This window comes from Misgurnus anguillicaudatus, chromosome 17 (assembly GCF_027580225.2).
Source record: "Misgurnus anguillicaudatus chromosome 17, ASM2758022v2, whole genome shotgun sequence".
Classification (NCBI taxonomy): Eukaryota; Metazoa; Chordata; class Actinopteri; order Cypriniformes; family Cobitidae; genus Misgurnus; species Misgurnus anguillicaudatus.
Window position 1 is genome coordinate 22,056,700 of NC_073353.2, and position 13,789 is coordinate 22,070,488.

Here is a 13,789-nt window from a genome sequence, read left to right on the forward strand (position 1 = left end):
TTTGCAGCATAGCCTGAATCAGTATCTTCAGTCACCTGTGCTTTACTTTTGAAGAGTTTGTTAGATAATGCCGAAGGCTAAGGTAGATCTGATCCAAAGCAGGAGTGCATTAACAGAAGCTTCAGTAGCAGACCTATACAGTACATGGGGTACTTCAGTCATCCTGCTTTTATACTCTAGATGAATTTATTCTGTTGCATAACAGCACTGATGAAAGTTTTGGCCAGTGATGTGCATTGATTGTTTTGAAACATTTTCTTCTTTGTGAGGTAACAATTTAGGCTTGTGCTCCCTTTGGACCTGTTACTACACAGAGCTGAAGTTGTTCTCGATTATGTTAGATCAAAGTCCAGTGGAGAGGAGACATACGGAGCTGTGTGTGTTTCGCATTCATGTCCTCAGGCGATGTGTGTTCAAACACTGATCAAACACCTGCTGCCTGCTTTTTATAACGATGTTTAAATTCCTCGAAACATCCCGTTTAAATAGAGCCAAATACGGGTTGATAATACTTACTTAATCAATATTGCTACATTGAAAAAGGCCTTGTCTTGTGTGAACTTGAATCACCTGCCCGAATGCTTTTAACCATCAGGCCTCGCACCTCATTGGTCAGCTCGGCGACTTTCTCCACCGCATTCAGTCCTAGTTATTGTGGAAATTAGCCTAATCTGATTAATTGTCAGCAGACGCCCATGCATGCCCTGCAGAAAAACAGTAAGGCAGCCAAGCAGAATGATCGCCTAATTATATTTGAGATGAAAAGCCTGATAAGCATTTGCACGCTCACACGTTAACTGCATTGACATGGAACTGACCTTAATCAGTTTCATACGACGGGCTGCCGCTGATTCCAGCCGAGCCACTTTGATTTACTGCATTCACTTTGAATTTGATCAAGGAAGGGGATGTTGACGTTGCAGAGTAGGTAATACTACACTAAACCTTCACTGTCGGGTGTTTGCTCAGACTATTGCACCTTTGTTTTTCTTTTCCTTTGTGGAGAAATTATAGCACATGTTCGGTTTTCTGCTTTTCTTAGGTGTCCAATAGTTTTGGCCTGTAATTTGTTTGAATAAAGACTTGTCAATAAGTGCGTGTTTCATTGCTTCTGCATGAATATAACGTACTGGCTTATGCATTAGACTGGGTGTGCAACAGTTTCAATGTAAAATTTTTTTAATAAAGGCAGGATAGGCAGGAATTATCTAAAAAAAACATCTTTACAAATTTGTCCAAACTCTCTCTATATACCAATACATAAGTAAAATGTAAGTACTCTGAAAAAGAGAGTATAAAAATCGAGTGTCTGTAGACTTCTCACGACACAGCTCATTTTTCCATTCACTCCACCCCCTCCTTTCTGGGTTTCTTCTAAAGCCACGCCCCCAAAACACATGAACGCGCGACCCCGACCGGCTCTGCTGGGAGAAGCATTTACCAGACGAGCGGAGAGGAAGGAGCGCGGTGCATGTAGTAACATTATATCACAATCACATGTAATGATACACCTAACTTTATCACTATGAATATAAACAAATAGGATGGCATTTAGTACTCACTATTAAGCCAGTGTTTTGCATGGAAAAGTTTCCGTGATGAAAGCATTGTTGACTCTGATGAGGACTACACTCATACCGCTACCGCATCGTCGAATCGAGGAAAAGCCACGCGATATTTACTCTCGTTTATTGGTTCGTTTATTCCTTTGTTTGCCTTTGCTGACTGCATATGCAGGTACTGTGAGTTCTGAATGCACTTTCTCTGCCATACTTTTGCTCTTCCTAGAGTGCCTCGTGCACGTTCAAATCAATCGGGTGTGCGCATGTGTGGGCAGATCCCATAGCAACAGGGGTGGTGCCATGGGCGCGAGAGAGAGTGATAGTCGCGCAAGCCAATCATTTGTTTCATCCCGAATGGAAATAATTAACTGTGTTTAAAACAGTGGTGAGAGGTCTAAAGACACTCGAGTTTTATACTATTTTTCAGAGTACTTACATTTTAATTATGTATTTGTATATAAGTTTAAACAAATTTGTAAAAAAGTTTTTTAGATAGTTCCTGCCTTTAAATCAAATAAAAACTAATGACAGTGGTGAAAAAATTGAAAACTAAACATTATCACTAAAAAGTTAATCAACTTGTGTATGGGTTAACCGTTTCTTGCCATAGATGCTGGAATGATGTGAAGAATAAAGAAAGAAGAAAGTTTACACTATGGATAATAACTATAGTTAAAAAAATCGTTATAGGATAATATAAATCACTATAAGAGAATAGTGAATTTCACACCACAACCATAACGAAAGATACGAGGAATGATAGTGTGTTCGTTTAAAATCTACAACATTAGCATTATCATCCTTTTAGTGTGGACGCTAATATAGTTATAGTGTGAATGCCCTTTTACATAAAGGGATAGTTCACCTTTAAATGAAAATGAATTACTAAAAAACTGAAAAACTAAACATTATCACTAAAAAGAAAAAAATTGTTTAGGAGGTGCGCTACAAAAACAATTAATGCTAATCCTTCTTTCCTCAAACGTCTTGCTTATTTTAGATCTCACTGTATTTTACATTTATCATTTTACTAAAGGTAAATCCAAAATTAAAGTGCACCTATGGTCTGATTAACAATTTTACTTTACCTTTGGTGTGTAAGTGTATATTAGTACATGTTAACGATATGCAAAAGGTACAAGCCCCAAAGTAAACGCTGACGGGAGTTATCGTCTCCAACGTAAATCTTTTTTCTTGGACTACAACAAACACACGGATTGTAGGCAATGGTTTACTTTCTGGGATTGGTGATGTAGACAAGACCGACATTATCATAATAAATCCCGCTTCGGACTCACCGCCTGTAAATTAACTCCTGTTAGCATTGCATTATGAGCGAATCTTTCAAACATGATAAGGAGCGTCACATTTCCTGCTGACGCTGGCCAATCACAACGTACAGATTAGCTGGCCAATCAGGGACACAGCGCTTTTCAAATCGATAAGTTTTGTATAAAATCTGTGTGGTTCCGGAAGAGAGTAAAATCTGGAGCTACAAAAGTGTACGGTATGTGGAAAATAATGTATCTTTTTAACCATAAACCACGCAAAGACATTGTATTATACCAAATACACAAAATAAAAAAATTTAGCAATGAAATAGGAGCATTTTAATAGAAAACTATAAAGAAAAATAAATAAACTATAATTGCCATTGCTAAAGCTGAATACAATTAGACTGAAATGTAATGCAAATTTGATAAGAGTGCAAAAACATTTTAAAAATGCAAAACAATGCACAAGCTTCACAGTAGGTTGCAAAAAGAAAAATGTATGCTTCTCTTTATTGCCAGAACTGACTACTATTAGCAGTATATGAGTAACCATTAAATATGTAGCAATACAAACCACTTTGAAACACAACTTGACTTGACGTTTCAGAGATCCACGGGATTGTTCGGGAAGATTTGTCTCATTGCTCAATCAAAATTGTGAAATTTCAGAGGCCTAATCGGATATTAAAATATGCATGGTTTTAGCATGGGAAATGAGATGAGGATCTGATGGTGAAGGGAGAGATGGATAGACTCATTAAATATTAATATTCATTCTACAAAATATTTAAACAGCCGGTCATTTTCACTGCCAGCAATAGGGGTTCAAATGAGTTGAATCAGTTGGGAGTAAAGTTTGCCCTAGATTGAACTACTGTATGAAGTTAAAGCTCGAAGTGGTGGAATGCTATAGTTATGAGGATTACAAAACTTCATTAGGTATTTGAATTACATTTGCAGGTTTATCATGTAGTACAATTCATTTTAAAGAGCGTTTAGAGGCATTTGACCCCTATCCTGTCCATACTGTTTAACTTCAAGCTTAAAGGAATAGTCTACTCATTTTCAATATTAAAATATGTTATTACCTTAACTAAGAATTGTTGATACATCCCTCTATCATCTGTGTGCGTGCACGTAAGCGCTGGAGCGCGCTGCGACGCTTCGATAGCATTTAGCTTAGCCCCATTCATTCAATGGTACCATTTAGAGATAAAGTTAGAAGTGACCAAACACATCAACGTTTTTCCTATTTAAGACGAGTAGTTATACGAGCAAGTTTAGTGGTACAAAATAAAACGTAGCACTTTTCTAAGCGGATTTAAAAGAGGAAGTATATTTTATGGCGTAATAGCACTTTTGGGAGTACTTCGACTCACCTGAAAAGTCCGCTCCCCTTCTCCCTCTCATAATGGGAGAGGGAGGGTGTTACTGCGCCGAGTCAAAGTATTATAGATGTGTTGAATTAAAGTTGGGAACAACAGTCAAGAAGGTGCAGGATTGGATTTTCCTGTTTACATAGATCGACAATCACAAAATGACAGATATAATGCAAGGACATAAATCGGTAGATTGACTCATTTGCAAAATAGATTGCTATAGATTAATGGACAGTTTTTGGCGTATATGCAACAATAAAAGTTTTTTTTTGTAATGTCTGTTTAATGTTTTCCTCGTCTGCAGCAATCAAATAAAAATATATTGATATATGCGATTAATTTGATATTCATATTGCAGCTTCATCTGGTGTGTAAGATGTTGGAGAACTAAACCATCCAATTCTGAAGGCTTTAAGTATTGCCAGCAATGTTTTGGTTTGTTGCTTATAGCCTCACAGCTCAAAACTTCGGTGGCATCTTCTGTGGTGCTGTTTCAGAGATTTCTAATTGGAAAAATGAAGCCAAGTAATTTCAATACATTTGGCCAATGCAGTATCTTATATTTCTTTTTCAGGTTAGAAGCAGTCCACTGCGGTTGTTATCCTCTGTGTCCAAATGCTTTGGTCTATCCCGAAATATTCCCTGGTAAAAATCTCTTCTCTCTTATTTCATGATGTGCCGGCAATGACAAAACTAGCTTCATTTCATATGCAAAAGAAGATTCATTGATTCCATAGTCAAATACATCTCTTATTCATCTCAAAGAACAATCAAAGCATTTTCCATAAACCATTATGGCATTTTATATAAATAAATAAATATAACCACAGTTCAATAATGTACAACATCACCCGGCATGGTGTCAACTGCATTTTTAATGCTGGAAGTGAAATCTGCTCTTTGAGGTTTCTGACTTATCAAATATGTATTTTCCTCTTGTAGTGACATATCTGTATTCAACACCTGAACAGCTGTGTAAAAAATTACAAAATTTCTGCAAGCGTCCACACCTAGTCAGACAACATGTTATTCAGGTAAACAAACCTGCCTGTATTGGCTCTAAATTCAGTGTTTTATCATTAAAACCAAGTGAACTGCTTTGAAGAATAAAATTAAAGGTCTGTCTTTACACTTTTCTGCTTTTCCATGTCATAAACCTCTCCTCATGTTTCCTAGGTAAACATCAGCACTTTTTCCTGGGAAACTCTAGAGCGCAGGTTCAGATCTCTCCTTAAAGCGGATGATGACATGATTTCAACAGAGCAGCACACATCATGAAGAGACCCCAGAATAAAATCACACAGTATTTAAAATCCAACCTCACTGTGAAAGAAAGTTTATGATGTATTCAGATATGCTGCACAAGCTTTTAAAAACTGTATCTACTGTACCATCAACAAAATCTTTTTATCACCTTACATCTGCACGGTAACTTGAATGCAGGAAAAACAACTTTTATATTTGTGGTTAATGGAAAAAAGAACAAAGTAAAAATAAAACAATCAAAAAACCTGTGACCGACTTCGTGTCACGCATAGGCGGGCCCACCTCATATTTCGGGTTCATATCCATTTTTATCCTTTGTGCTTGAGGACTCCAGCCTGGAATTTCGGAGTCTTCGGTTCCCACTCCGACAGAGCGGCAGCCAAGTTGCGGCTTGAAACGATGTGGGCTCTTGCTCCACCTGAGGTTGCCAGGTTGTGACAAAGTCCCCCGAGGCTCAGTAAAGGTTGATGCGAGGCTTCCCTGCGACTGCGGTTTAATCTAAATACGGTGCTTTTATTTTCCTTGCTTCTGAGATCTGGCTGTACATTACAGCTGGGAACCCACTGCATAATTAAGGGGGCCTGGTAACTAGCTATTTATATGTGTTTGCAAAATTTAAAAATACTGGGCAAACTAACAATGGCCTGTCAGATTTTCCATCTTGCTTAAAGATGTGTCTGCTTTCACATCGCACCAATGCCACAATCTCTCGGCCCACATCGTGTCTGCCAGCATATGTGTTATTAAAAGAGCCCTGACTTTTATTGCAGAGGTTATTGAAGGATTCATCCTTTATTATCATTGACGTTCTCTCATTAAACTGCAGACATTTCGTGCATTGTTATTATTATAGATTTATTGATTCCTCAGGTGCACCGGACAGAGGATTAAAATTACAGGCTGAAATTTAATCATATCTCCATCTTTTTGCACGTAATCAAAATTAGTCTCATTACTCCTTAGTGGTCGTTACAATCGTAATATCCTACATACATACAGGAGATTATTTTGTGTGGTGTGATATTTTTTTATCAATGCATTATTTTTTAGAATACTTTTTTTTGCTGAAAGTTAATTTATATGGAGCAGCCTGATGCCATTGACTTGTTTGCATCATAACAGATCTGGAGTCGTTGAGAAAACACTCGTGCAATGTCAAATGAGTTTGCCATCTACTCTGAGGCTGACCTCAGGTCAGGACCTAATGACGCCATAAAGCCTGTATAACCTGCCGTTTCTGTAGTCACAAAATGTCACCCCACAAATAAAAACTTAATAGCAACCTCTATAAAACTCGGTGCACATTAAAACATTTCATTGGCCTGTTGCTGTTTTCTCACTGAGAGTGTTCTATAGGGATATGAAGCAAATGTAATACTGGACGAAATCTTTGACAAACGTCACGCTATGAAGACCTGTGTGGTCTTATTATTTTTACTCTACAAGTCAAGTAGCCCAATATTGTTTAAAGTGCAATTTAAGAATCTTCATCAATATACAATTCATTTTAAATGACTGCTTGTAGTTCCCCGAAGGGGAATCTGATACAACTTCAGGTATAAATACTGCTGCCTGCAGAATTGACTTTAAGGTTCGATATGATATTCAGAGCCCTTAATGTTATGAAATAATGGAATCCCCATAAAATGATCCTTGAAACATCAGGGTGATGTCACGCTATTTCTGAGACGTTTGCTGGAAAGAGCAGAATTCAGAGCAAAGCTAACTGCAAATCAAATGCCACAGAGTCATCACAGCCTCTCAAACCAGCAAACGGATTTAGGAAATGGAAGATGGAAATAGCTCTTTAATGAGGGCACTCAAGTTCTAAGTTTAATGGTCACGGTACAGTTTGGGCACAACTTTCACCAAATATGAAATGATTTATTTTCTATATTACACCCTGCGAAGCCCCCCCCCCCCAAAAAACACAAATTCTGCACAAACAGTTATATTTTTATTTTATTAAAACAACATAGGTAAAAGAGAAAAATATACCTCTCAATTGCACAAATCCATCATTTGAACATTTGAAAAACATACTTAAGAGAATCCAGTTATTTAACTATTACAATTACAACAGGTAACACGCCTTTTAAAAGTGCACAATTTTCACCTCCAATATTGCCAAAAGACAATTAACACAATTCTGCAAAAAATATGACAGTATAAGTTATTAGAACTTACATAAATATACACTAAATGCGTAAATGTGCCAAAAAGATATAAAATCAGATACATAAAAAAGGAACAGGAGCAGAGAGAAACAAAAATATATATATATATAGAATAATATACAAATAAAATGAAGAGTTTGGTTCCAAAACGCAATAAATCCATTTTGACAAATTTCGGTAAAAACCTGTTTTCTATACCAAGAAAGTGACAAGATGAAAACCACTCTTTTCTGTTACAAACTTTCACATAGCATCTTTAGGTTATAAAAACATAAAAAATTTAAATCCATAACTTGATTTTCAAAGATGTATTATAAAAACAAATAATGTTTTCCACAAAATGCAATAAATCCATGACAGTTTTTTATTTCAAAATGCTATAAATCTATTCAATCAATGTATAAATGTGCATTCATCTTCACCATTTTATATTTTAGTTGACTAGTGGTATACAATGATTAAAAAATAAACATTAATGGCATTAACCAAAACACTTACTTTGTTATATTAAGAACACATTGCTGCGGTTATACTTGACATCGTCTCTTTACATTTTCACAGCGATCAGCTGTAAAATGTTTTGGTCCCGCTCGATTGTTGTTGACTGAGTAAAATAAGGTAAAGTTTTCATTAAATCCTCTGGGGTCAATGTTTTAGCATGATAGGCTTGATGCTGTCTGGAGAACAAGCAACCGAGTGCCTCTCGCAGAAATTATTAGATGTTGATGGCTTACGATTCTTTCCCGTCACAGAAAACCATCACAGGTTTAGCGATGCAATTAAAGTATAACTTTGTTTTGTTTGTTGATCACGAAGTACAAAGTAGATGAGGAAAACTAGGACTCCGTGTACTCAGCGCGCCGCCATTGTTTGTTTACATTGCGTGACTGGTGGGCTGTAATATCAGGAATGGATTTATTGCGTTCTGTAAAGAAGAAGGAGTGGCGTTTATCGCATTTTGGGAAAAAAAAGAGAAAAGATGACAGAATATCACGGGGGGTATTGGATTTTGCGTAAAATTAAGAATTTACTTTTAACTACTGACCTGATGTAATACTGATTTTGGCAGTAACTTATTTTTTTTCAAAAATAGCGTTTATCGCGTTTTGGAACCAAACTCTACAAATATAGAAAATATATTCTAAATAGCACAACTCCTTTATCACATAAATGTCAAAACACACTAAAAAAATCAAATTATTACACTACTGCACTAAGAACAAACACAAAAACTAAAACTTGACCTCCAACCTCAACAGATCTTGTGTTTGTTGAGTTAAAACCAAATTATTGTTGTATACGCATACCAAGCATAGGAAAAAGGCTAACAAAAACCTTCCAATTAACATTGGCCCTTCATGACATAGATACTGTAATAACCCAGCCTGATCCCACGAGAAGTCCTACATATTTTACGAGTTGGCTAATTCGTATGAATTCATACAAAGTTAATCGTGCAAAATCGCACGATTTTCATGAAAACAACAACAACGAAACCGAACCCCTAACCCTGCACCTAACCCCAACGTCACAGGGTCAAGGCAAATTTTACCAAAACGTACAAATGTGGTCTTATAAATTAATACAAATTGGTCAACTCGTAAAATATGTAAGAATTCTCGTGAGATGAATAACCATACAGAGAGAACATAGTTGCATACCTTTTATGTTTTGCTCGTTTCTCCTCTTGTTCTTTTCTTCTTTCTAAATTGGGCACCTGATGATTTTGACCTTTTCCTGTCCATCATTGTGTTTATTTGGCACTTCTAATCAACAGATTTCCCATCCCCCCAAACACGACCAAAAGTCAGCCCTAAACCAATTCACCCTGATGACCACATACTCGTTTTTTATTACCTATTTTTATGAGCTATTTCATATAATTCGGAAAAACAAAAATGTACAGAAACTATAGGCCTGTATTTATAATATTATGAATGAAATGTGCATTATTTGGAAGAAAGTTGACCTTTTTTTCACTATACAGTGGATCCATTGCCCCCCGTCCGTTCCATTTGGGAGAGACCCAGAGGTGAACTGTCCCCCGTGCCCCACCCGCTTTCCACATCTTACACCACTTCTGTGCGCGCCACCTTCTCAGCAAGCAGGGGTGCCAATTTGCCAATTCTTCACACAGTGAAATGATAGATAATAGAAAACTGCTTCGCAGAGGGTCAGAGGATTTTTTTTAACTGATCATTCTGCCCCTCATGTTTTATGAAAAAATGCCGCCCCCGGTGGTTGCCCGGTTCGCCCATGCCAAAAACCGCTACTGCTTTCTTATATACATATATTTTGCTGTAACACCACATATTCTATATATTTTATAAGCCTTAACTGAGCTTTGCAACAAAGCAAAAATTGTGCAAAAATAAATTTGAATTGAATTTAAGTTTTGTCATTTAGACAAAATACAAAGAAGATTTTGCAGTCGTTTCTGTGAGGTACCATTTGCAGCGCATAAGCTGACAACCTGTCTGAGTTTTTAACTTTATACATTTTGCAGATGCTTTTATTCAAAGTGACAATACATTCAGAAACATAACACCATGTAGCAAGATGCAGTCAATGGCAAAACACAGCCAATCATCTGTTTGCCTTTGTTTTGTATTTTGCTCTCGTGTGCTACAGCTAAGCATCCCTCTGCTTTTAATGACTTTCCCTGCACAACTTGAGGGATTTGTTATATACTGTATTTCTGCTTTTAACTCTTTCCCCGCCAGCGTTTTTAAAAAAAAAGTTGCCAGCCAGCGCCAGCATTTTTCATGATTTTCACAAAAGTTTAATGCCTTCCAGAAAATGTTCTTCTTTAAATATATATAAAAAACAATATATCAGATAAAAGAACAGACCCTCTTTCAAACAAAAAAAACTTTCATCCTACCTTCATTAGTTCTCTTGTAATTACCTCTCAAACATGGGTAGGTTTATTCAAAAACACCCAATTTTGAGCAAAAAGCTGAGATAATAAAATTTTTGCGAATGACTTTTGATAGAGATCAGGTGCAGAGCGATCTTTAAAACATACACGGAGTTCTTTCTCTCTCACGTGAGGCGCTACTTCCGGGTTGTATAAGTTGCGCCACCTGGTGGATAATAGCGGTATTGCGGAAAGACGGAAAATCTCGTCATTGGCGGGGAAGCGTTTTCTCTTAATTGACGAGATATCTCGTCAATGGCGGCGAAAGAGTTAAACTTCTATAATCGGTCTCTCCTTGTCCATGTCTGATGATTAATATTCATAATGCTAAACTCCACCTTCGTCAAAATGAGATATTGATATTGACCTAATGCTCTCAGGGCGTATTATAGGTTCATCAAACAATTAAGCTTCAAATTCACTTAATCCTGGCCTCAGGCCATTCAGAAATACCAGTTTGTTGGCAGAAGCCTTTAAATGCCACAATGTTTTTTTTTTTTGCAAAGTCCTCTAAGTGCATGGAAGAAAAATTGGATGAACGACGGTGCATGTACTTCAAGGGCAAGAGCTTTTAACCCAGTAAAGGGGGGGTTAAACCGAATATATTAGAAAATTGAACACATTTTACTTTTTGTCAGAAAGAACAGGGAATAGTTACTGAAGATGGCTCTATGAGGTTTTGTAGTGAAAAACTCAAAGTCTTTCAAGTCAAGTTTTTTTTTAATACCAATGAAATGTGTATTTAAGTGACATTTGCGAAAATAATTTAATTAATTGCAACCTTTTGATTGCCATTAAAATAAAATTGCTGAACATAAACATAAGAGCCTGTTTAAATAAAAAATGCTAATTTACAAAGAAAACATGTCAGATGCACAAGAGAGTTTTGCATGAGGTCTTGATATAAAGAGTTTGTTTCCAAAACGCAATAAATCCGTTTGACTAATTTGGGTAAAAATGTGTTTTATATACCAACAAGATGAAAACCACTATTTTCTGTTACAAACTTTCACATAGCATCTTTAGGTTATAATAACATTAAAAGTTCAAATCCATAATTTGATTTTCAAAGATTTATTATAAAAAACTGATTATTTTTTCCACAAAATTTTTTTCAAAATGCTATAAACCTATTGAATCAGTATATAAATGTGCATTTATCTTTGACATGTTATATTCATTTAGTTGACTACACTGATTAAAAAAAACAAACATTAATGGCATTAATCAAAACACTTAGTTTGTCATATTATGAACACTGTCATTGCTGCTGTTATTCTTGGGACGTCGTCGCTGAACTTTTTTGACAGCGATCAGCTGTAAAATGTTTTGGTCCTGCTCAATTTTCGTTGGCTTCGAGTAAAATAATGGAAAGTTGTTCATAAGATCCCCTGGGGTCAATGTGTTAGCATGACAGAAGCTTGATGCTGTCGGGAGAACAAGCAACAGCCTTTTCCATCTCCCGAGTGCCTCTCGTGTAAATTATTTGATTTTGATGGCTTACATTTCTTTTCCATCACAGAAACCCACCACAGGTTTATCAATGCCATCAAAGTATTATTTTGTTTTTGTTTGTTTGTTGATCACGCAGTATAAAGTAGATGAGGAAAACTAGGATTCTGTGTGTGTTCAACGCGACGCCATTATTGTTCACAGTGCGTGGAATGGTGCGCTGTGATTTGTTGAGCGGATTTATTGCATTCTGCAGAAAAGGATTTATTGCGTTTTTGGAAAAAGTGAAAAAAAAATGACAGAATAACACAGCGAATATTGGATTTTGCGTAAAAATAAGAATTTACTTTTGATACTGATCTGATTTAATACTGATTTTGGTGGTAACAAATTTTTTTGTTATACGTTTATCGTGTTTTGGAACCAAAGATTTCAATTAAATTAGATTGATTGGGGTCATTTTTAGGCTGAATTAGCCACATGAAACTGGTAGAATTTTTAAATATCAGAAAAACGCCCCAGTACAAGACTGCGCATTTAGAGGCTTTATATTTTCTCTGCGTATACAGCTTGATGCCTGTTTATTTCTGTTTTTTTTTTCACACCAGCTCATGTTGTGGCATTCGGTCCAATTATACCATTACCAAGGGGGAAGTGTGTACTACGATATGTGGTTGTACAGTACGGTTGTATAATTATATCATTTGTTTGTTTCTCCACACACTGAAAAACAACATTGAATAGTGTTTGCGTGGACTCTAAAGAAGTTACTGATGAATTCACATCCTTTCAATCCAAGACCACATAAACTATATCAAAGTCCTCGTGCCTGTTTTTTTGTGTGTGTGTTTTTTAGGGAAGACAGGATAAGAGAGAGCGAGAGAGACTTTTGGGTTGTCCTTGTGTGACACAGTCATATGCTATCAATATGCTGCCATGTTCTCTTGGAGCACAGGCATTTTTTTAATGGGGCCTGGTGGTTAGAACATGGCAGGCATCTCGCAGGGACACTGTATTGTTATGCTTTCATTTATATGTTAGGCTCTTTCTTGCGTTTCTTTTTCTATTTTTTGCGGACTTACAAAGACGCTCGTTTCCATGAAGCTCTGCCAAGAAGGATGGGAAAACAAAGTGTGGGGGTGGGGTGTGCGGGAGTTTGCCGGGGTTCGGAAAAGCGCAGTGGTCTCCAGTTATTACATGAAATCATTAGACGTGGAACGTCTTGGCTTATGTAGAGAAAACATGAAGGCCGCAGTTTCATACAGCTTTGCGCACCCCTAAGCCCACCGACCGCATGGCGTCAACCGAGTCCCTCACACTGCAATAGTTAGCAGGCTCAATAAATTCATCAATTTTGTTGTTGTTGTTTGTTACAAACATAATGCATTATTCGATTTACAGTATAGCCACATGGAAAAATGTGGTGATAATTTATGGCAAGGTTAAAACACATACATTAAAGTATCAGTAAACACACACACACACACACACACACACACACACACACATATATATATATATATATAGGTGTGGTGTGGTGCATTTGGTGCATGTGGTGCATTTTGAACGCAAACAAGAAATTGAGTCCTTATATATATATATATATTTTATATAGGACTCAATTTCTTTTTTGCGTTCAAAATGCACCACACCTTTTCAGAAGCCAAATTGATAGTCAATGTTAATTTTGCACATATTAATGAGCACAGCACCACCTGCGATACGACTGCTCTCGATGTGCTAGCTGTGTTGCACAATG

At 36.7% G+C, this 13,789-nt stretch overlaps 1 protein-coding gene across 2 annotated transcripts in view; it reads left to right on the forward strand.

Moving 5' to 3' along the window:
• Nucleotides 1–5,729, forward strand: part of gtdc1 (glycosyltransferase-like domain containing 1) — a 53,902-nt gene extending 48,173 nt beyond the window's left edge. For both annotated transcript variants that reach the window (XM_055215796.2, XM_055215797.2), the window contains 3 exons: nt 4,790–4,860; nt 5,158–5,249; nt 5,392–5,729. In XM_055215796.2, coding sequence (XP_055071771.2) covers nt 4,790–4,860; nt 5,158–5,249; nt 5,392–5,493 — 265 coding nt within the window. In that variant the 3' untranslated portion in view covers nt 5,494–5,729. The remainder of the gene's footprint in view (nt 1–4,789; nt 4,861–5,157; nt 5,250–5,391) is intronic.
• Nucleotides 5,730–13,789: the final 8,060 nt, after the last annotated feature.